The sequence below is a fragment of the Quercus robur genome, chromosome 10 (assembly GCF_932294415.1).
Source record: "Quercus robur chromosome 10, dhQueRobu3.1, whole genome shotgun sequence".
Classification (NCBI taxonomy): Eukaryota; Viridiplantae; Streptophyta; class Magnoliopsida; order Fagales; family Fagaceae; genus Quercus; species Quercus robur.
Genome location: NC_065543.1, coordinates 654,568 through 680,406, shown reverse-complemented (window position 1 = coordinate 680,406; position 25,839 = coordinate 654,568). Strand labels below are relative to the sequence as shown.

The window sequence follows — 25,839 nt, the reverse complement described above, 5'->3', positions numbered from 1 at the left end:
TCAATTGAGATTAGGTTGAAGTATGGAAATCTCATTCTCTCTGTAAAGTTGTGATTTACAACTAAGTTTTATGTTGGTTTTAATTCCATATCAAATTTGATTGTTATTTTGTTCAATTATTTCCCTGTATTTTTGTGGGATTTAATGTAAGAGTTGTGTGTGAGAGTTTGGTGAAGAATTTGTGAAGACGAGGATTTCGCGAGTACCTCGCGACTGTTGACCCATGAAACAAGCCACATTAGAAGCACATGTTGGAATTTGAAAAGTCTATGACAAGTTTTATTTCATGAGTCACTTCACGACTCAAGTCAAGTCATGATTGACCCATGAAACTCTCTGCTTGATTATTTTTTAGTGTGCCTTTTCTCATTCCTTACTAACACTGTATAAACCCTCATTACTCATGAAATGTAAGAAGAACAAGAATTATTCACAAGAAACTTTTGAGAGAGAAAACCCTAGCCAAACACTTGAGAGTTAGAGGTTGTTTACCCACAATTCTCTACATCATTTCTCTAGAGTTACCATTTACTCCTACCTCTCCATCTACATATCATTGAGAGGTTCTTAGCCCAAACACTTATCTCACCCAATCTGAGTGTTAAGAGAAGTTCTGGTGCCTATGGGAAGTATTGAAAGAAGTAAGTGAGTGGTGAATGCAATCGGGTAGAATTGCGGGATCCAGATAACTAGTGAAGATAAAACTCTGAGAAGTCTGTTGGTAGCTAGAGTTTGGAGGGCTCAAGTACATTGGGTAGATTAGATTTAGAGGGTTTTTTTGATATTCGTGTACTCCAATTTATTCACTAATGGATCGATTTCGGCTTGGAGGGTCGCATAGAGGTTTTTAGCCGAGTACTTCAATTTCCTCTTTAATAACACATCTCGGTGTTATCTTGTGTTTGCATCTCTCTTCCCTACTCTTTAAGCTTTACATTTATCACTTATTGTATTTGCTTAAGGCTTAGAGTAGTGTTCCGGTTTATTGCGCTTCATTTACTCTTATTCCGCACTTAGATAAGTTAAAGGCGCTTCATTTACTCTTATTCCGCACTTAGATAAGTTAAAGTAATTAAGCCATAATTTAAAATTGGGGATCTAAACAAGTATTAGTGTCTTCACACTAATTGTGCTTTCACACTAATTGTGCTTTCACTCTCCAAAGAGATTCAACAAAACTTTTCTTTAGATGTGATCCAAATAATTCAAATGAAATGTATCCCTATCACAATCCAAATATCTTCAAAACCGAGTGTTACGGATTTCAAGTTGCAAAATTGGTACAAAAAGAAGCCTAAAATAACATCTCAAATCAAAACCCAAGTTGCTAAACGATGCTGAATTAACATAACCAAGTTAACCCAGGCTGTTTAACTCAACCGACAACCATAATTGATGAGTATATATGGTCACTTCATCCCCTTCCTTCACAGGCCAAATATAATTCAATCGCATCAGTCTTCTAAAATTATATCCCTAACGCCAATTAATTTACACATACGATCATAAATAAATAGCTGCAAAACTTTCAATCCACATTTTTTTTTCAAGCAAGCATGGCATGTTTCATTTCTAGAATCGAAATTGTAATTCTTTCTTCCAAACAAGCAAAGCTTCATGGTGAATTTAGTTCATAAGATGCCTAATCCTTATATCAGGCCGGGAGACTTTAAACCTATATCCAATTTAAATATTATATACAAATGTACATATAAAAAAAGGGGCTTTTTTTTTTTTTATTAAAGGGGATGAGTGGTTTAAGTGCCCTTTCCATTTAAAATCCTATAGTTCTATCTAATTTTTAGCCCAATGTAACTCATGTGAGACACGGGGCATTTAAATAAATTCAATAGTCATTCATTTGGTTTTGTGTGGTTTTAAATAGAGTTTTCAAAATATCATGTCTCAAATGTACATTTAAAAAAAGGGCTTTTTTTTTTTTTTAATTAAAGGGGATAAGTGGTTTAAGTGCCCTTTCCATTTAAAATCCTATAGTTCTATCTAATTTTTAGTCCAATGTGACTCATGTGAGACACGGGGCATTTAAACAAATTCAGTAGTCATTCATTTGGTTTTGTGTGGTTTTAATTAGAGTTTTCAAAATATCATGTCTTAAATTTAGTTAAAATAAAAAAGAATTGAAGAATATAAATTAGAGAGAATCTTTACATACAAAGTTAATAAAAGTTTGGTTCAAGTTCCTTTTCTATTTAAAACCCTACAATTCACCCTAAATTTTAGTTAGATATATATGAGACAAGTTGCATTTAAAAAAAAAAAAAAAAAAAAAAACTGATAGTCATTTATTTGATTTTGTGGTTTACATGATTTAAAAAAAATATATTGTGTGTCAAATTTAGCTAAAAGATAGCAAAAAAGTTGAAGAATTTAACTAAAACTAATCTTTGCATAGAAAGATATTAAAAGTTTGGTTGAATGATTTTAAGTGTTTCTCAAATATACCATTGTCCATGCAACATAGGTAAGTCATTCATGCATATTATCTGATAGTTCCTTGGAGATCAGTAGGTTGATATGTCTCGGGTGCTGATGATTTTAGGGCTGGATCCTGAAAACAAACACTAAATCAAAGGAGACCGGTGGGGACCGGCCAAAAGTCCTTCGATGGTGAAGTTAGCGAATTTGGAATTCTCTGTAAGAAGGAAGTGACTTCTGAAAATAAAATATCTGAATAGCCTTACCTTCTTATCAAAGAATACTTATATAGCATGTGTGGAACAGTTATCTGTTTAATAACCGTTCCTAATGTCGAGGAGTCTGAAGAATTTGGAGGTAACTTCCATAACCACCATGGAAGTTACCTCAGTTGGACTTGCGTTCCATAGTGGTTAATGGAGAATCTGACACTTAGTAGTTCAATCCAATGAACTCTTCCATCTTTCATTAAGGATGGACGAGACTATCAAGGACGGCTCGTCCTTGTCCAAATGATTCTAAGGATGGACAAGCTTCCCATGGGATCTCGTCCGTCCAAAGATGGACGAGGTCAATAAGGATGCTTGGGACGATCACCTCGTTTTCCTAGTTTGCCCTAGCTGGTCTTTCATTGGACGAGCCATATGGACGAGTTCAGGAGTTGGTGTTTTTTGTGACACCATCAGTTGCCCCCTTGTCCATGTGGGTCGTCCAACGAGTTGGGTGACCTGCCGACACGGCCTTGGACGTACATAACTGGTCAATAAATCAATGCACCACGTGTTATTTTTTTATTGGCGACTGATCTCGTTAATTTAGTTTTCCGAGGTAGGTGCCGCGTGTCATTTTCGTATTGGTGGTGTCGTTTCAAATGCCCAGATCAGCATCCTATAAATAGTGGAATACCTCCCTTAACCCTTCACATTTCAGAAATTTTCTTCCTTGACATCCATCGTCTAGAGCCTCGTTTAGGAGTTTCTCTGCGTCTAGAGTCCTCTTCCGTCTAGAGCCAGGTATTCTTCTTCTCTCCGTCTTTAGGTTTTGAGTTTCTTTTGTCAAAAATGTCAGTCACTTCTTCGTTTACTAATAGCATTGATAAGGCTATAGACGAGTATTATGAGGATAGTAGTGATAGGTCTAGTTCTAGCAGTACTAGTGACGTTAGTGGAGGAAGTACAGATGAGAATTATTCTTCTGGGGCCCCTGGGTTTCCTATTGAAGTCGTCCAAGAGCAACTTAAGAGAGCTTCTAGCTCTCAAGCTGGCTCCCCATCCAGCGTCCCTTCGTCTAATCTGACAGACGAGGAGGAGACCGTCTTTAGTTATGCAGTAGGCGTTCATTCCAAGACGGATGAACAAAGACTAGATAATCTTAAATCTTGGTATCAAATTCCGGACGAGTATAACCCTAGGCTACCTATCCATGGAGAGTGGTGTTGTAATCCCCGTTTTAGAATAGGTGTCTATGAAGCTTATTTCCTGGGTGGCCTTAGGTTTCCATTAAATGCATTTGCTAGAGAGTTGTTAGTCAAGTTAGGCTTAGGTGTCTGTCAATTTAATCCTAATGCGTGGAGATTAGTTATCTCCATGCAAATTTTGTGGACGGAAGTTTTTGGTGGGGAACATCCTCTCACTATGGACGAGTTCCTTTACTGTTATAAACCTTCCGAAATAAGTCAGTCTGAGGATTTTTACCAGTTCACTGCTAGGGGGAATGATTGTAGGTTAATCAAGTCCCTAGCTTCGTCTGATAGAAAATGGAAGATGGAATACATCTTTGTCTCTGGTTTCTGGGCAAGGAACCCTGTGGTTGTTGGTAGGGATCCCTTTCCTCCTTATACTGGGGACTTAGGGAACCTTCGTCTTGAAGGTACGTCCCTTCCCCTTGTTTATCTTTCTCTTTCTATTTGATCTGTTTGCAATTTCTAACCTTTGTTTACTCATTGTGTTGTAGCCGCCAAGCGTCCGTCTTTAAGCAAATTTCATCATGACCGCATCCACAGGGCTCGTTTTCATACAGACAGGAGTTTTCGTTCTCTAGTCACTCTTAGACATCTTGCCAAGTGGGGTTTACGTCCTGAGCCATCAGACAAGGCTATTGCACACGAGGTTACTGTGCGCAAAAGTAAGTTTTAAGCTAAGGGTTTTTTTTTTTTGAAAATTCTATGTTATACATTCCTGATCTGTTTATTATCTCATTTTAGGAATGTCAACAATGAAAGAAAACAAAGGGAAAGAAGTTGTGGGTGAGGGAAAACGTCCTGAGGCTCAGCCTCAGGATTGTCCTAATGTCCAAACACAGGTTCATCCTACGGCTGGGGAAAAGAGAAAGTTCTTACCAAAAAACATTGATTTAGAAGGGCTCCCCAGTCGTCGAGACAAAAGAGTGAAGCACAGCTCGTCCAAGGTGGTTAAGTCTAAACCACCCCAGTCTCAACCTTCCATCCAGATAGTTGATGTGAACTCGTCCACTCCGATTGAGTCCACCCCGTCTAAAACTCCTCCATCGAAGATTCCTTTGTCCAAGTCAACTGTGCCTGGCTCGTCCCAGCCCTCTACAAACATCATTGAAAATGAAGATCTAGCTTGGGAGTGTTTTCAGATGGCTGTCTTGGACGAAGACATAAACATGTGTTATAACATGGGCTTAAAGGAGTTTGAACACTCTGGCATCCATGACCTTTTTAAGGTATGTTCATATTCCTTTCTCGTCCTTGTTCATTTAACAATTTTTCTTCGTTTAATCATCCTCTGTTTTTTACCTATTTATAGGCCATGTCAAAGTTTATGACAGCGTCCAGACAAGCAACAAAACTGGATAAGATGAGGATCCTGTTGGAGACAAGGATTCAAGAAGTGAATGCTGATTGCAAAAAATGGGCTAGGGTTGCTGCAAAAGCTAAGGAGGAAGTCACTGAGCATAGAAAGCTAATCGAGGAGCTAGGACTGATGCACTGGAGAAAGATATTCGTATTGACAATTTGCAAAAGATGAACGACGAGCTAAGTGCTCGTCTCTCCAAAAATCAAAGAATAGGTGTGGGGGGGTCAATCTTGATAGGACCAAAGGTTTACTAAGTCATCCACGAAGCTTGGCCAACATCTTCTTGGGTAGACAACATAGTGCAACTAGTTTCTTCTTCTGTCGAAGATGTAGTTTGATTGACATTTGCTAAGGCTGGCCACATATGTTAATTGGTTGATACATTAAACCTTAAAAGAAGTGTCCTTTGACCCTTATTGCACCAACATATATTGTGCCCTACAACAAACCATCACATTTCACTAAGCAACATCTCATCCGCCTACAGACTGAGATTTATTGTCCTAACATAGTAACACACGTCCCCTTAGCCAAATTAAGCGAAGTACCAATTGGCAAGTCTTGGGGAAGGGTTTTCCCACCAAAACTAGCCCCCTCCATCTTGCTAATTAAGGTTTTTAACCTCTAGCATTGATACTTTGTCATTATTCTCTTCTCTTCTTCATTCATTGGTTTATTGACCTATACATTAGGCCAATCCCTAACCCCGAGTTGGTCAGGGCCTATTTGAGGTTTCTCTTTATTCGCAAGGTACCTATCAAGTTGCAGTGATTCATATTTGTTAAGCAACTATCAAAGTATGTATGTGTTGCCGTTTTGTCTCCTCTATGAAATTTTACTCACCTACAAGGGAACTTCAACTTAAACATAACCCTTGTTTATTGGAATTAAACTAGGGGTGGCAAAATAAGCTCAAACCCATTTGTCCACCCAAACCCACCCACTATAATTGAACCCAAACCCACCAATTATTGTTTGGGTTAAATGTGCATTAACCCAATTAGACCCAGTAATAATTGGGTTTTAACTAAAAACCCATTTAGACCCATTTAACCCAAAAATAATAAACCCAAATTCAACCCAATCCTCCCCTCTCTTAGCCTCTCGACTCTCTCTCTCCTTAAACACTGCTAATCATTTCACACTAGAATTAGGGTTTTCAAATTTTACAATTTTCCTTCATTTTCTCAGTTGCCCAACATGTTTTAATCGGTAAATTTGCTATGGTTTTTTTTAATAGCCAAATTCAACCCATCCTAGACCCTCTCTTAGCCTCTTGACTCTCTCTCCCTCAGACACTACTACTCATTTCAAGTTGGGGATTAAGGTTTTCAAATTTTGCAATTTTCCTTCATTTTCTCAACTGCCAGTTATGTCTTAATCGGTAAGTTTGCTGTGGTTTTTCAAATTGATTACTCATCTTGTTTGTACTGAATCGGATTTCGCATTTTTTAGTTTGGTTTTGATAATTTTTTTTTTTTTTTTGAATTTCATCTTAAACCTAGTATCTTCATTGGAAACCTCCATTTGAAGCCCTTTGCTCTCTTGGTCTCCCATCTCTCAGCTGCTGTATTTTGCTGAGGTGAGCACAATCTCTCTCTCTCTCTCTCTCTCTCTCTCTCTCTCTCTCTCTCTCTCTCTCTCTCTCTCTCTCTCTCTCTCTCTCTCTCTCTCATTTCTTACTTGCACTGCATATTTGAATTTGAAGCTAATTAAAGTGACCCTAATTTTATCTGCAAAATAAATTAATGGGCTTGGCGAAGCCATGAAAAGTGAAAGTATTAATTTTATGATTGGTTTTTGTGTTCAATTAGTCACTTGTATTAATCAGAGAAAGGGATTATGGTAGGTGGGAATTTTTTTTGTGGTATAAATAGGTTTTCTTTTTTCTTTTTAAGCTATAGCTAGTTGAAGGGTCATGATAAAGTTGCAAACTTCACTGATAAATTTCTGCCCAAGATTAATTGGATATATGAAGGAAAAAGGAAAGAAATTATTTTTCTATTTTGGAAAAATTTTGTTCATAATTAAATTTAATTGAAATATTTGGATCGTGTAAAGTTCGTGGGGGGTTAATTTCAGGGTGTTTTTATTTGGAAAAGTGAAGTAAAAGTTATTCTAGTGTATTGAAATGGTGGGTATGTATTTAATTGCTTAGGCATGAAAAAGATGTGTGTGAAAGTTGTGAAGAAAAGATTGTAAAATAGGAACTCCCAAGTTCAACTACTCTCTTTAACGGTTTTTTTTTTTTTTTTTTCCGAAAGCTTTATCTTTTACTTTTGATTCATTTTGAAAATGTTATCTGAATCAAAATTGTAAATTTCCACTATTATTTATTTTATTTTTTTGGGAGGGAAGGGGTATGTGGAGAATCTATTAATGGATTAATTGTGATAGTAATATTTGTATTCATCTTTTATGTTGTTAAGTTTTCTTGTGTAGTATGTTGTCACTTTAAGGACTTAAAATTTAGTATGTAGGTCCATATGATATGTTTATGCCCACCTTTGTGGGTTGTGAATTGTGATTTAGAGTGCACTTGATTTTACAAGTACTCTTGGTAGAATTGTTCATGTAAGGGCACAATTTGGTTCTCAAGCCCAAAAGGTTGTAGGATCTAGAATCAAAGAGCCCAATACAATGAATTTGTAGAGAATGAGTTAGAAAACTAGGCTCTAATGAGTTAGAAAACTAGGCTCTAATGAGTTGGATAACAATTATAGTGAGTCCAGATGACCAGAAAGTAAAGATAAACTGGTTTTACCCAAAGAAAATCGTCATCGGCCTAATCCAAGGAGATGTGTTCTTGTATATATCTCTTTTTTATTTGATTACAAGTCCAATTTTTGTGGCTATAGTGTTTTTCTATTCCTCCTCCAATCCCTCTTCCTCAGGGTATTCTTTCTCTTTTATACTATCTTCCTTCCTCCATCTCCACCCTCCATGTGTAGACCAAATTGCTGGCGTTGATTCTTGTCCTATCAGCACCTTTCTGAAGTGGGAGTAGCTGTAAGGCTGAAAAATATTGTTCATGTATCACTTTCACATTAATACGGCTAAAGAGTTAGCTGCAAAGCATTTAATGCGATGGTAGCAGCTTTCTTTTAGATATTTCATAGCTTCCCTTTGTCCCGTGCTTTCATGATGTATATCCTTATCAATAAAATCTCCCGGAACGTTGCTCTGGATGGTAGACCACACCTTTTGACCTCTACTTTGCTCAGCCGAGGAGGCATTCCTCCTTGAATCACCTTTCTGAACCATCATGACCAGACCCCTTTCTTCATTCACTAATGCAGACTTTCATGGCAGGTTTACCCGTCCTTGGACTACTAGGAGTCCTTAGACCGGGCCCCCGGCCCAATATATATATATATATACACAACTGGGCCTATCATTCCTACAGTTCACATTTTGTAATTTGTGTACTAATTTTATTTGGGATATGCAATGATATTTTTGAAAATAATTTGTGAGACTATGATAATGGTCCTATATATGCATGTGTGTGTGTGTATGATCTTTGATATGCTAGATTTCACCTTAGCTCAAGTCAATAATTTGAATGGTTCAACATGTAGATTTTGTTTTTTTTTTTTTTTTTTGGGTTTTGTTTTCCTTTACATTTTAGATGTGGATTCAGTGAATGAAGAAAATGATGAGTATGGTGATATTGTTTCCAGTGCTCCAAAAAGAATGAGATCTAGGACTTCTTCTATATGTTTGGATTTTGAAATATTACCTAAAGGTCCTTATGGGAAAGAGAGAGACAAGTGTAAAAAATGTCAAAATTCTTTTCTACCGGTGCTAGTTGCAATACTATTTTGTTGCATCATAGAGCGAAATTCCATGAGATTAACAATCAAATTGTGTCTCATTAGCCTTTAGATCAAGCTACGTATAGGGAAATGGTTGCATTGGCAATCATTAGGCACAACTATCCACTCTTATTTGCAAAACATAAGAACAATAGGTTGCTTCATTGTTATCTGAATCTTAATGTTAAGACTATATCTAAGAACACTGCAAAATTGGATGTAATAAAAATATACAAGAGAGAAAAGAAAAATCTAAAATATGATTTAAAGTCAATTACTGGTGGGTTTTGCTTATAATCAGATTTATGGTCTTCATCTAACACTGATGAGTACATGGTTCTTACAACATATTATGTTGATGAACATTGGGTGTTGTAGAAGAAAGTTTTGAGTTTTCCTCATGTGCCACCTCCACGTGGTGGTGTTAAATTGTTAGGGAGGTTGTTAGGTTTGCTGAAAGAGTGGGGCATTGAGAAGAGAGTATTTACCATTACTTTAGATAATGCTTCATATAATAATACTTTGGTGAGTCATTTAAAGAGACACCCTTCTTTTGGACCTTGTTTACCTTGTGGTGGTGAGTTCTTTCACGTGCGTTGTGGTGCACACATATTAAACCTTAATGTACAAGATGGATTAAAAGTCATAAATGAGGCTGTATATAATTTACGTGAAAGTGTTAAATATGTGAGAGGTTTAGATCATAGGAAGTTAAGGTTTGTTGAATGTCTTTCAAGGCTTCCTTTTTTGACAAGTAAAAAAGTACACCAAGATGTGCCAATAAGATGGAACTCAACATACTTGATGATTGAGACTTGCTTTAAGTATCAAGATGCATTTTCTGACCTGAATAGGATTGATAAATACTTTCTCAATTGTCCTTCAAAAGAGGAATGGGAAAAGGTGGAGAAGATAGCAAGGGTTTTGGAACTATTTTATGATATCACCAAGCTCTTCTCTAGGACAAACTACCCCACAACCAACTTGTATTCCCATTTTATTGGGAAAATTCAGTTGCGTATTGTGGAATAGTTGGAAGATGATAATGTGATAATTAGAGCAATAGTAGAAGAAATGAAAGAAAAGTTTGATAAACACTAGGAATATTACAGTCTCATGCTATCATTTAGTGTCATTTTGGATTCTAAATATAAGTTGCAATATGTAGAACTTTGTTATGGAAAGTTGTATAAGCAAGCAGCAATATTAATGGCAGTGAATCTTCGTGATAAATTTTATGGAATCTTTGAGGAATATATGAATTCTACTAGTGATATCAGGGATATGGTTGAAGTAGCATCCAGTAGTAGTGGAGAGCATGGTCATTATGATAGGCATGATGATTTCTCTAGTTTTGAGACATATGCAAGTCAACTAATTGGTTCAAATTCAAGCAAATCACAGTTGGATTTATACTTGGAAGAGACTCGACTTAACCATAGGATTCACAAGGATTTGGATGTTTTAGGGTATTGGAAGTCTCACAGTAATCGTTTTCCCGAACTTCCTTTGATGGCACGTGATATTCTGAGTATTCTCATTACTACTATTGCTTTGGAGTCTACATTCAGTATTGGTGGTCGTATTCTTAATAAGTTTTGCAGTTCTCTTTTGCCACAAATTGCAGAAGCTTTGTTATGTGCCCGTGGTTGGCTATATGGAGTACTAGGTATATCATATTTTTTATCACTTATGTGCTCACAGTATTCACTTATATGTTTTTGATGTACTAATAAATGTTTTGCTTTCCTTTTTCAGCTATACATGATTCTGAGGAAGAAAGCCTTGTGGAAGATTTTGGCAACTTGTGCCTATCTCAATCTTGATCATATGTTGATGAGGATTAGGTGAATAAAGTTGTCAATTAAATTCAACCATGGCCTAAAAGCATTCTTTTTTCTTTTTTTTTTTTTTTTTTTTTTTTGAGTTTCTCCATCAAAAGCATGTTGTCCATGATTGATATACACAAATTTTTAAATATGCAGTCGTTTCAATTCTGGATTTGCTTTTTAGATATTTAAATTTTGGATTCAATGATGTTCATTCCTGTGTAATTGAGCTAATAATACGTACTTGGCTTTAGATTAGTCTATACTAATAAAGTTGTCTTGTGCCTCTTGTAGCTTCACCCATAGGAAGAAAGGAAGCTATCTAAGAGTTCTTTTGCAATCAATCACTTAAGGATGTGCAAGATATATGGCTGTGTTATTGTGACTACTGTGGCTGATTTTGTCAATTTCAATCTTGCCTTCCATTTATAGTTTTAAGATATCTAAATAGGGGCTTAGAATACCTTAATTTTGCTACACATCAACTTGGTATATAGAGCAATCTGTACTTGAGAGATAAGCTACATATATCATTCTTCCTATTCCTTACTGTTAAAATGAGTGCTTTTAATTTTATTAAGTCAAGTTTTCTTAATCAATGCATACCATGATGACATGAGATTGCCAAATTTTACCATTACTTGCAACTAATTAATGCATGGATGTTTATCACAAATCCTATGATAATTTTCTTCATTTATTTCTTTTCTAGTAATTACTTTTATTTTATTTGTCCTTTCTCAGAGAGTGTGAAATATTAACGTTCTTATTAGAATATTATTCTTTAATATATTGTTGAAGATTGGCACTTTGAATTTAGCTAGGCTTTTAGGACTCGGGAGGTAGAGAAGTAAATAGTTTTCCCTTCATATTTGGTGTGTTTGTAATGCTTGGGTCGACAATGACAAAGTGAGAAGTGAAAATGATATATATAGTTCATGCAAATATGTTTGTCAGGTTCCAACTATTATTAGTGTAAGAATGTTTGTAATTCTATTTGTAATATAGGTCACTTTGTTGTGTGTAGTAGATTCTTTTTTCTGTCTTGGAGTCTTGAGGATTGTTAAATATTTTTGTTGTTGTTATTTTGTTGGTTGGTTTATTTGTGTAGTTGTGAATTTTAGGTCTGCAAAAGCTTATTGTGTTTTCTATTGTCAAGCTTAATGAGAATTCTTACATTAAAAATACTTTACTCATTAATTAACAATAAACATAAACTGAATTTTTGTTTGATCTAAGCACACATTAGAACCCCAAACCAACAAATATTTTGTGTAATTTACTGCTATCTCTATCTTATTGGTTTTTTTTTAACCTTGGTGGCTTATATATTATTTATTAGGTTTTGGGAGTATTTCGGTCATTTTCTGGGTTCCAGGTGTATTTTGGTAACATGTCAACCGGTCCAAGCAACGAAGTGACATGACCTCTAGACCATGCTGACCAAGCCACGTGGCAACACCTATGCTAGACAACTCCAACGGATCCCAAAAGGCCACGTGTATGGTCTATCAATGAATCATGACACGCCACATGTCATCCCAACATCAAATCACAATGTGCCCTGTGTTAAAATAAATAAATAAATAATAATAATAATAATAAAAAAGGGGAGAAGAAATGCACTTCAACACAAACCTAATGCGAAATGGCACAAGGCATCTTTGACATACATGGATGACCCACAGACCTAGGGGCAACTGATGGGTAATCAAAAAGTGTTTATCGTCCATGTGAGTTATCTACAAGAAGAAGGTTCATCCAAGATAATGGTCTGGAAGGAAGAGGGAAAAATGCTAACACCAAGGAGAAAGGTCGTCTAAGAAAGATAAATCGTTTACGCAACGAGAGACTGTAGACGATCAATGAACACTTAGTAAACTCTAAGGTGTTCTCTACAAACCAAGTCCAAATAGATATCTCGCATCTCTACCAGCCGTCCAAATAAACATCAGTCGTCCATAGAGATATAGGTCGTCTACACCACAAGAAGGTGTGGACAATCAACAAACACTTAGAATGCGTTTGGATTGCACGTTTTGCATTTGGCATTTGAACAGTAGGACCCACGGCACTGTGCACGTAAATGAAGACAAACGCATAGTGGCTGTGCGTTTTGCATGTCATGTTGAAGAAATACTTCAAAATTATTTTCAGTGCAATTTGTCTTGTCATGTCATGTCTGTACAAGGACCCACGTTTTACAATTATTTTGTTACAGTATTTTTAGTTTTCAGCAAAATAAGCGGTATCCAAACAGTCACTTAGTAAAATTTTAAGTGTTCTCCACTGATTATAAACGATTAGACCACGATCCACTATTCTGAGATGTGGGCTGAATTCCCCAAAATTCGCTCCACTCTCCCCACTAAGTTCACACATCTCCCATAATGTTAGTGACACCTAACAAGTAGACTCACTCCAAACTCTCTATAAAAGGGATCAAGCCTTACCAAACCAAGGTATGTTCTACTATTCATCCACTTAATATACTTGAGTCCCAGAGAGAAAATTGACTTAACCGTCGGAGGATCCTTAGCAGGTTCACCCTAGTCACCTTTAATAGTCTCTTTCTTTTTTCTTTTTCTTTTTTTTCTTTTTTTAGGTCATCCAACCGCCATTGAAGCCTGAAGCATTCGGTTTACTAATTTTCAAGCATCCTCAAGAGGTATTTTGGTCATTTTTTTTCGGGGGTATTTTGGTTATTTTTAGGTTTTGGGGGGTATTTTGGTCAGTTTTTAGGTTAAGGAGGTCTTTCGGTCATTTTTTAGGTTTAGATGGTATTTTGGTAATTTTTAGGTTATGGGGAGTATTTCGGTCATTTTATGGGTTTCGGTGATATTTTGGTAATTTTTAGGTTTTGGGGGTATTTTGGTCATTTTATGGTTTCGGGGTCTTTCGGTCATTTTTTAGGTTTTGATGGTATTTTAGTAATTTTTTAGGTTTAGAGGGTATTTTGGTAATTTTAAGAATTTTAAGAGTACTTTAGTCATTTTTAAGTTTTAGGGGCATTTTGGTAACTTTGATTGTTGGTTAATTGGGTAGGTTGGGGTTTACCCATAATAATTGGGTTAGGGTTAGAAGTAATTAGTTAAATGAGTTTTACATACTCAACCCAATTATGCCCGTCCCAAATTCATCCATTTGACACCCCTAGAATTAACCTGTGAAATAAGATTTCCACTTCTATCATTTTTTTTCTTTTATGGTTTAAAGTTAAAACTAATGCAAGATATCCATCCACGAACCGCTACCATCACCACGGTCAGCATTGTCCTTGTTGTGCTCACAACTTGTCGCTTCACTTTGTTAATTTGTGCTTGATATCTTTACCCATATAAAAATAATTATTCTTGCAAGATATGAACTGGAATCACCCATCAAGCAATGTCACCTGTTTACTTGGGTAAAATGGGAAGAATGCAGAGTGGGTAGTCCTGGGCTGAGTTATTAGCAGCGGTGGCGGTGCACCTAGTATTTATTTTACTTTACCTCATTTTTTCAGGGGACCAAATGTAAAGAAAAAAATAAATCCAAAAAAAAACCTATTATACAGACACACAGGGATAGTAGAGATGTTACCTTTATCTTTAATATTATTTAGCATATGTTATTCTATCAGATATAACAAAAATATTTTTAAAATACGTTGTTTGTGTGTGGTTAATTAGTTTTTTGGTTAGAAGTATATTAGACACACAGTGAGATAATACGTTTAAGATTTAATTGATTTGTATATTATGGAAAAACCAACTACCATTCTACCATATTTGATTTTTTTTCAATCATGAAAACTATCCAACTATGCTTCGCAACAAAATGGCAAACAATTTTATAGTACCCCTTAATTTTATACATTAATATGGAAAATGATGTGCAATCTAGTAAAAAATATATTATAAATAAGATTCAGAAAAGGTCCAATTCCATTTTGATAGATAATTGAGTTAATATACAGTATGAAACAATTATTTTTATGAATTTTCTTATTATTTATATCTTTTATTTTTTAATTATTGCTGGTTTAGATTTGTAAGTATTACTTAGTTTTGAATTTTAGTATATTTTTCATTTGTGATTCAAAAATAATATATATATATATATATATATATATATTCGTGTGAGTATGTGTGGGTGCTCTCGTCATGTAGCTAGGGCTATGCCTATTGAGTTTGAAATAAATGCGCACTGCAGACAAAAGTTCTTTACATGGAAAATGTGTTAATAGTAAACCCATAGAAGTTTTTTCAAATTCATCAGCATGGGGTATTGTGATAAATACATGATAAAAATGGTGTTTGTAGTAAAGTACGTAGAAGTGACGTTACTCCAATCTAAACTTATTATTTGAATAAATTGGAAAAATAATTTTGAAAAAATTGGTGTGCCTGCTCTAAAGAAAACATAACAAAAATGTTTCCTTGAGTTTGTTTGTATTTTTTCATATGACAGAATATCATATTTCTTATTCAACAATAAGGAACTTTACCAATTAATTTAACTGAAATCTACAATTTTCTTGAGTTTAGAATAGAGTAGTTCCTTGACCATACTTGGCAAATTGGACTCTAACTCGATAACCTGAAGGAAAATATAGTATGAATCGGGATTTTTGGACGTGTGAAAAAAATTGATCAACCTATACTCGACACATTGAAATGATGGGTCATTTTAAGTAGACCAATTTCTTTTCAAAAGGGATTTTTTTGGCTTTTAATTTTATTTTTCCTTTCTTTTCTAAATTTTTCTCTTCTTACAACACTAATAGATTATTTCTTCAAAAGGTCAAAATTTGTAGTAATTTTGGTTCAGCTTTTTGAAACGGTGTTTTTTGAAAAAATGGTGGTTTAAAAAGTGCTGTATGAAATTCAACTTTTTAAAAAAGTAGAGTGTTTGGTAAAATTTATCAAAATGCAAGTGTTTGGCTAGTACTTATAAAGTACCAGTTTGATACGTAAATTACCAAAAAAGAAAAAAAAATATATATATATATATATAAGGAAATTTATTTATACTTCTAGTTTCAACTTCTTATTAATAAATATATATATATATATATATATTATTTTTATTTTTATTTTATATTTTGTCTTAGTTTTATATTTTAGTGTCACCCGGTGTGCTCTATCACCTTTGACAGGGGTAATTCTTACATACTTTGGGTGCAATGCTCCCTCCTCTCACACGAGGGGGGCCCACCCCTCATGTGAGAGGAGGGAGCATTGCTCCCGGAGCACCTAAGTTTTTTCCCTTTGACAATATAGAGGAGCGAGTTGTGTGTCAAAACTCAGATGTGAGAGTGACATATATTGAAATTAAAACGTATTTTATCTTTAGATTAAAAAATGAAGGTAATTTTAGAAGAAGTGGACAGTTTTCCCACTATAATATTTAGTGTCCGTTTTATCTACTTTTTTATTGAAGGTTTTTTGGTTGAAAATACTGTAAATAAAAAGTAAAAATTAAATAAAATAAGTAACTTATGTGAGACTCGCAAATAATAGGAAAAATAAAAACAAAAAAGGGGCTTATAAAAGCATCCCACACAGGACTCAGTTTTAGCTGAATCAATTGTTGGGATCTGCTATTGCACCTCAACAGGTACTACTGTCAACTGGGTATTTCTTTTATTTTGACATGATTAAGAAAGAGTTACGAGCACGAATGATAATAAAATAAAAGTCGTTCCCGACCAAAAAAGAAAATATTCGGGAATCTTATAATACGGCACCTGTTTTTTTTTAGAGATGGTCGCTTTGAGGCTGAGGTTAGACTGCAGAGCAGAGGAAACAAATTGACTTGCTTCGAATGGATAACTTATTAGTAATTTGCTTTTGTGAATGAATGGTATTCTTGAAATGTGAATGGTGGATTCCTGACATAGCCTAGTCTGTTTTCATGGTTCTAGGAAATTAGTATATTGATTGCATTTGGGATTAGGGCTAGTTTTTTTTTACTATTCAGTTTATTTTTGTTATTATTTATGGGACTCATTGCACTTTTTGGTATTATTCATGATTTCTATTATACTATTTCAATTACTTTTTAGCTTTATCTATAGTATTTTCAGTAAAAAAATTTAGTTTCAACTAAGTATCCGTTGGAAACAGCTTATTTAGTTAAAACTAAAAACTTTTTACTGAAAGTACTGAAAATAAATATAAAAGTTAATTGAAATAGTACAATGAGATTCATGAATAATACTAAAAAGTGCAGTGAGACCCATAAATAATAGTAAAAATAAGCTAAATAGTAAAATAAGCTGACTTTTTAAGTCAATGCCAAACCCTACCTAAATAAACCATTTCCAAACAGACTCTTATTTTTTATTTTTTTATTTTTTCTCTCTAAAGAAAAAAACCAAAAATCAATATGATCAAGGATTTTTTTTTTTTGAGAAAATATGATCAAGGAATTTATTGTACTTTTCAGATAATGTAGGAGTAGTTAGGAATAAGTGTCATTTATTTTCCAATATACTTTAGTTCTATAGTTCTTTCATTTAAGAGTGCTACTCACAAATACATACCTAATATATAGTGAATCTGTCACTTTAGCCCAAAAATTAAAAGATTATTAAAAGAGAAGGGGTAACAAACTCATTAAAAATAAGTGCTGTTCTTTGAATAGATTTAATAGTAGCAAATATCAAATTTCAAAACATGGGACAGTGACATTTTTAAGCATCATCATAGAATGCCGTAAGGAGAAAGAAAATCCTTGCTGACTAATATGAATATCCCCATGTGTCCCTTCTTTTAGCTCTGACAGTCTATATCAATACAATACGTTCTCTCTTTCCATTTCCGAATGAATTAAAATACGGCCGTATAATTCGCCGTTTTAATCACATTCCTTTAGATTATTGTTTTCTTTCACCTTAAAACTTTATTTTGGAACTTTTGACTTGGGTACTTTCATAACTTCTTAGAAAGTGTAGGCCAACTGTCCCACTCTCCTATATAAACAAAGCCCCATTAGATTACAGCATCAGATACATACAGCCATTACAAACCAGAAAAAAAGCTCTAAAAACCATTTCTATACCTCAATTCCTCAGAAAGAGTCTCAGAGAAACAAGGCAGCAGCAGAGGAAATGGACAGCAGCAGCAGCAGCAGCAACAACAACAACAACAACAACAATCATTCTACTCTTCAAGAAGGGTCAGTACCTATTACAAATTTCTTTGATTTGTAGTTTTTGTTTTTACATTTTCTTTATGGCCAAGAGTTTTACACTTCTACTAGCTAGCTAGTTCTAGTTCAAGTTCATCATGATGTATCATTTATGTACTAGTTTTTCCTTTTGGGGACAAAGTTCGTTTTGCCTCCTCAACTAAACTGGCAGTATCTTAGTCATAAATGATAACCTGCTCTTTTTAGTGTTGTAGTACTAAATAAAGCACTGATTATGTGACTTCAATTACTGTCCGTCTGTCCCCATTGAACTGCTTGTTATATATAGGTGACAGTTTATGAGCGCGAGTGTGTTGGACTTCAAGAAATTGAAAACACTGGTTGATTGAGTATTGATTTTCTGTATATATTTAGAAATTTTTGTTTATGGGTTTTCACTTGAATTCCAGTAAGTAGGGAACTGATTCAAATCCAGGTAACCCGGGAACCAATTCGACTCGGGTTATTCAGTTATCCGGTTTAACATTCGGATTGCCCGTACAACCCGACCTAGACACAATAACATAATTGTAAATAAATAATATTTTTTTGGGTAATATATATATATATATATATATATATGTAAAATAAGCTGCCACATGGCAACACGAGATAAACATAAACTACCACATCGCAATTTCAGTTTTATTATTTGTTTCACTTTGTCTCTCTCTCACGGTCTCAAGCATTCATTTTTATTCAGATTTTTGTAATTATTATTATTTTTCTGAAATTTGAGTGTTTAGTTTATGATTGTCAGATTGAAGATTAATCTCTTAATATTCTAAATTTTTGGTAAACCTTTTTTCTTTTATACTTTTTTATTTGAAATTTATTCTTTTATTTATTTATTTATTTTGACCTTAGATCTGGGTCATCTTTTGATATTTGCACCTCTGAAAAAGCCCCCATTTTTTTTATCAAACAAGGCCTCTTCTATTAATATTTATTGACTACTACTTATTATTAGATTATGGAGATTCTTAGGAATTGAAGGCTTGAGTGGTAGTTGATTTTTTTTTTTTTTTTCCATTTTTCTGTTTAGATGTATTCAATTCTCATAATTTTTTATATTGTCCATCCACAAAGTGTTAGATTTTATCCCAGACCATTTTTTAGATTGATTTTTTTTTAAGGGTTCTTTTTTCTACTTGAAAGTTTTGAAACTTTTAAAAGAATATTAAAATTAATAAAAATATTTATACATCAGATAAATACATATATTAATTTAGCTTTTACAAGCTTGTTCGTAACTCTCTATTTTTTTTTTCTTTTTTTTTTCTTTTTCTTTAAAACATCAATTTTTTATTTCATGGGAGGAGGAAGGAGTGGTTATTTGACCATTGACCATAACACAATGTAAATATGCACATTTTCTCTACACGCTTTTGGGATGTTTATGTAAAAGTGATATATTCTTTTTTTTCTTTTTTCTTTTTGGATATTCTTGCTCCATTTACCTAATAACAAATAATAGAAACCTCAAATAATAGAAAAAATAAATAATAAACTAACTTATAATTAAGATCTAAACGCACACTGAGATTGCGTTTGATAATCAATTATAAACTAATTTTTTTACTTAAATTATCCACTGATTGCAAATTTTACATTACTTTTTGTGAGTTTTAACTTAAAAAAAGAAGCTAATTTTTAACTTTTTATTTTATATTATTCAAATAAACTACCTAAAATAAATAATTACTAAATGTACAAGATGTAAACACAAAATGAAATAAGCTTTAAATGTTTTTGGGACCCATGTAGGACCTCCAAACAATAAATAATAAGTAAGTTTCTAGCAAAATGTGGATGCTAAACTGGAACGCGTGTTTGTGTAATTCCAATACTAACTTAATTTTTACGTTTAGCTTCCCTTTTCTTTTCTTTTTTTTTTGCTAAACAGTTTTTTGTTTTAATTTATTTACAATAAAGAATTTGTTGATAGTAATTTATTTACAATATAAAATGAAAAGCTTTATAGGTGTATAAGTTCCAACATACTTCAAAAAAAAAAAAAAAAAAAAAAAAAAAAAAAAAAAGAAGAAGAAGAAGAAGAATTGAGATCAACTAATTTAGGTACGTACATATTATTAGATTATATTGAAATGCACAACATAGACATAGTGAATTTACATCATTTAAAATAAAGTTCTTGTTTAGGTCTGTCACTATGAGAGATTTAGGAGACCATAAATTTCAACATCAAATATCAGGAATTTCCTTTTAGTAGTAAGGATTAAAGAGATCAAATTGTTGGATTCTATTTAACTCAAATAATAAAATTTTTTATTGTTAAGTAAGAGACTGAGAATTGAATACTACACAACCAAAAACAAATTTATGTTTTGTCCTGATGAGAAAGTGCAATAATTATAGAGTGAACACATAAATTGAAACATGATTGTATTTTTTTATTAATTTTAAAAAAAAATTAAAGAGAGAGATCAAAATGCCCAAAGAAGTTTCAACATGATATATAAATATACTTCTACGTGATGTCGTGATCAAATCCCAGTCCAACTTATGGCACCTCTACCAATTCAACCCAATTTGCAAGATAGGTCATTACATTGAGGGTTTTTTTTTTTCCTGTCAAGATTAAAAAAATTGGATTTTATTCAACTATTTAAATTCATTTTTTTGATAAATGATTGCAATTTACATAATTAGACTTGAGATTGAGATATGGGAAATAAAAAATTAGAATTAGGACTAAATTGTAATGGAACCTTGCATTGACAAAAATTGAAACTTAAAGGACTGAATTGATAAAACTAAAAATTAGAACACTGAAATGAAAAAAAGTTAAAATTAGAGGATAAATTTTATATTTTTTCCTAAAATATATATTTTTTCAGTGTTTCTTTATTTTTTATCAAACGGTCACACTCACAACTCAACACAAACCCATCAACCTAGAACGAACTCATCAAACGCAGCAAACCAAGAACGAAACTAGCAAACACTTCGGCCCAAGTACAAACCCATTGAACTGAGAATGAACCCAGCAACTTTACACCCCAAATCAACACAAACTCAACCGCAACTCAAATCGGCCCAAATCCACAACACAAATTAGCATAAACCCAGCCCAACACATCTGCAAACCTACCCAAATCACAAATCCAACACCCAACCCAAATCTCCTAAAGGGCAAAAAAAAAAAAAAAACAAAGAGGACCTAACCTTTTTTTTGGGGGGGAAAAAGAAGACCTAACCTGATTACCTGACCCATCAATACACAAAATTTTGTACACATTTCTATAACTTTGTGAGAGCTTGTAATTTTAAAGATAAAATTCTTTTTCTTATAGTGTTTTCTTCCCGTGAGAAGCATCAAATATATTCAATTCATGATACAAGGAAAAATTACCCCAATTATTTAGGAGTATAAAATTAAAATAAAGTTAATGTCATGTAATGTATTGTTTATACCCCCAATTATTTAGGTATTTTTTTATAGAATTATTTAATAGGTTGTCTTCACACTAACATGGCATGTTACACAATTTAATGTTATGTGACTGATATTCTTTTAATTCTGTCTTAAATTGTATATTTCATGTAACTGATGCAAAATTATGTTTTTTTCTTTTTTTCTTTTTATTTTAAGGAATGACCGAGAACTCCATTTCTTCACTGAGTTTATTGCTGCTTTCAGCCTTCTCTTTGGATTTTTGCTTACCCTTCTTGGATGGAAGTATCAAAGTGTCTCTATATTCCACACACATGGTGCAACAATGTTTCTCTTAATAATAAACGTATGTATCTGCATTTTAGCATTGGTAGTGACAACACTACCAACTTCCAACCAAAGCTACCGCCATTTCTTCGAGGCTGTGTGTCTCGTATCTGGAGGTTTTGCCTGTGATTTGCTGTTGTTGATCCTTGTCCCTCCGTTTGGGTGGTTCATCCTCATTGTATGTGTATTCATGCTTATGTGGTTACTTTATGGCTCGTACCATCAGATTCTCCAATGCTGTCAAGAAATTCTTCTATCGGTTTCAAACTACGCTTCTCAGGTATCCCTCAATTTTCGTGACTGGTTTCGACACGGTGTTGAGTTGGTTCGGCAAGGGCCTTTCATTCCTAATGAATCAATGGATCTCACATGCTAACTATAAATGTGATGGAGCAACAAGTGATGAAATTGGCACCTACTGTCGAGTTGGATGGAGATTAAGTTCTTGTTACATAGAAATGTGTCTTGATAAATTTTCACCTATATTTGTTTGTGGACTAAAAATGCATGTTACGAGCTACATATAGATATGTAAAACCCAATTGTATGACATTCTCTATTAAACAATAAAAGTTGTTTTATTTCACGAGATTACTTTAGCATGAATAATATTTGGGCATGTGGGGTCAAAGAATTTATGACCCTGGCCCATTTTATATTAAGGCCCAAAGCCTGGGCCGAGGAGAGATATTGCCGAGGACGCACCATGGAAGTCCAGAACGGCCTAAGGATATGGCCGAGGATGACCTTATGCTCGGCATCCCATAGTGCCCCTAAAAGGAAGGGCGAGCACAGTGCAGGAGCAGCCCAAGTAAAAGGAATAATGTCTTTTTCTTAACAGGGGTTTCGGCCCTAAGTATCGTTCAGAATAAAAGAAAAAAGTCATATGATAGCACATCTATTCACGGCATAACCATTGCAGAAAAGAAAGAATACATAGAATAAAATAATGTCAACTTTTATTAATATAAAGAAGTAGTACAGCGTACAATGAGAGGCTTAAACAAGCCTATATAGGAAGCTAATTACAAAAGCAAAAAAAAAAAAAAAAAAGGAAACGACAAGTCTTTCTAAACTTTGCTCCAGTAGCGATCATGTATGAGAGGGTGACCCCCTTTGATGGAAGAGGAGAAGAAGAGGAAGAAGTAAAAGCACCAGGATGGACCCAGTGATGGGAAAGAAGAAGAAGGGGAGGCAAAAGGAGGCACCAGTGAAGGAAGAGAGGAAGAAGCAGAGATACTAAATCCCGTCAGCCCTGACTCTTAACACGCTGGTGCCATATTAGCTATGTTCGAAGGAGAGCGGATGGTACTGATGATGAGCAACCCCAACTCAGTTGCACCAAAAACTTGATACAATTAACACCTGCTTCGGATTTTGGCTGAAGGAAGATGAAAAATATCTTGAGTCTCTGCCTACCCTGCCCTAACCGAGCCATCTTAAACTTCGGAGGGACACGGTGCTTCTGGAAAGGATGTAGTCTCTTCATCCCCGCTTTTACCTCAGACATATCACACTCTAAGGTTTGATTGTGCTGATAAGGAAAACTTTGAGCGAAGCTGGAGGTTTAAGACTTTAGAAAGATTAAAGGGTCTCTATGTAAAGGAAGTAACCTCTTGCCTTGCTTCTTATATGAAAGGCAAGTTTGGCGGCATTTAATCCATGCAGATTTCCAAGAAGAGCTGCAAAACGAGATAGTATCCACTCAACTCCCCAACGCCGTCTATAACCATCGAATTTGAGTGGCCTCGTAAAGGGAATTTATTAAAGACGCGTCTCGTACACTGAAACGGCAGGAGCGCATCGTGAGTAAATCTAGAAGAATGTCTCGTAACCCGGCGCATTTCCTAGGCAGATGAAGAGACACCGACATTAATGAAGGGCAGAGCTAGGCAGACTGTAATAAAGGTTGGCATCACCAAAACCCTCCTCTCTGACCAAGAGGTCGGACAGCAGGATTTTGAGGGGCTATTGTGGGGTTAGAGAATTTATGACCCCGGCCCATTTTATATTAAGGCCCAAGGGCTGAGCCGAGAAGAAATATTGCCGAGGACGCACCATGGAAGTCCAGAATGGCCTAAGGATATGGCCGAGGACGACCTTGTGCTCGGCATCCCATAATGCCCCTAAAAGGAAGGGCGAGCACAGTGCAGGAGTAGCCCAAGTAAAAGGCTGCCAGCACTGCAATAAAGCATTTTGCACCTGACAGGACCATGTTTTTCAGTTTTTGCAACCACCCTCAACCACTCTAGGTATGGGCTAACAGGACAAGTCTTAAACCCTAGAAAATTGAGCTTACACGTGGACGCTGGAGAGAAGGTAAATGCCAGTATAAAAAGTAAAGAGAGGCAATACAGGAGAGGGGGGGGGGGGGACGACCCGTCTCCCAAACCATGGAGTCCTAGAAAAAGGAGGATAATTCAAACCCACGCTCTACAAATTATATTGTTTGGGCCCTTTACGTACGAACCCAACATTACCGTGGGGTCGTTACAAATTGAGTCCTTACAGGGCATTATATGAGATGTACTGTATATGATTTAGTTATGAGGATAAGATTTGTAAACAGAAGATCTAAATTACAATTACCTTATAAACTCAATAACTTTGGTTCATATTTGGTGATAAAATTGGGCATTTCATTTGTAAAGACTATATGATGATTTATAGTCAATGTATCAATTATGATGATTTTGATCATTGTGGAGAAGACTTCTAATTGATATATTAGTGTGTCTTAAGTATGTAAAATACATTGAACTGGACTGATGTGGTATTTTTTATTCTATTAACTATTATCATATAAATAATAAATCTCAAGACTTATATTTTCATAAATTCTCAAATCCTGAGATGGATGCATATGTATACAATTGTGTGCATTGACAATTTCCTAGTGACAAAAACACGACAAACCCATAAATCTATATTGTCATGTAATAGTTTAATAGCTTCAAAAAGATGCGCATCAAGGATGTAGTTATGATGACAATAGCAACTCTACCTCAGAATGCCATTCACCTGGCGCATCTGTCTCCAATTCACCCATATGAATTGGATTCATAACATCCCTGCCTAATTTTCATAACCTTCAAGATTAACATTTGGTGCATGCACCCCATTAGATTAGAGTTTACACTTATTTGGTTGCACCTAGTGAGAGGTAAGGAAAGGAAAGTGAAAAAGAAAACAAAATACTTTCCCTTAGATTATTGTTACTTAATGTTCATAACAGACCAACCTGTGACTTAGATATATTATGAAAATACTTATATGTTGCATTTTCTTGTGCCTGCAAAGCTGCGACGCTTGTAAGTTTTTTACTTCTTGTGTGCAGGAATAGAGGCGACATTGGCAGGAGTGGTCATATTAGTAGCTGTGGTCTGTTTATCAGTAGTGGTCTGTTAGAATAATAGATAAATAGGCACTTGAACTTGTGGTTTTTACATAGAGCAGTGATGTACATCTCTTGCAAGGTGAAGTTCAGTAGTTTTACTTATGTGTGTTTATGAATGTATTATTCTGATGGATATGAGGTCTGGCGCTTTTTAGCTTGCATGCCCACTCTATTGTTGAGATGTTTGAGCAGGGGATGAAATTGTTGTCTTTCACTTGTGATGTTGTTGATATTAATGAATCGACTTACCATAAGATAATACTAGAGTGCTTCATTTCTTTTCAAACATATTCGCTTTTTTTTTTCTTAATCTTTATATGCAGAAATATTGATGCAATTGTGGGTCACAGTCCTGTGTATGAGAGGGATGAGGCCATGGTGTATTAAATTTATGTGATAGGCCAAGAGCCTTATATCTCAACTAACACTTCCATTTCTAATAGAGACATCTAAGTTTTAAATCCCCTCATTCTCAACTATGGAACTATCCTCTATATATATATATATATATGTGTGTGTGTGTGTGTGTGTGACAGGAGAACTTCTCTGAGTGATTGATTATTCTTCAACCATCAATTTTCGTGTTACTGATCATCCAGTACCTTTATTGCTTGTT

The 25,839-nt window shown here is 34.6% G+C and overlaps 1 protein-coding gene across 2 annotated transcripts in view; it reads left to right on the top strand.

Annotated features, from left to right (window-relative positions):
• Positions 1-25,511, top strand: part of LOC126701562 (uncharacterized) — a 61,950-nt gene extending 36,439 nt beyond the window's left edge. The window contains exon 4 of one of the 2 annotated variants that reach the window (XR_007647398.1): positions 25,363-25,511. Coding sequence is in view for 1 of the 2 variants with exons in the window: in XM_050399758.1 (XP_050255715.1) it covers positions 25,164-25,169 (6 nt within the window). In the remaining variant the exon portion in view is untranslated. Of the gene's footprint in view, positions 1-25,163 lie in introns of both variants that reach the window. The other variant, XM_050399758.1, reaches the window with a different exon arrangement.
• Positions 25,512-25,839: the final 328 nt, after the last annotated feature.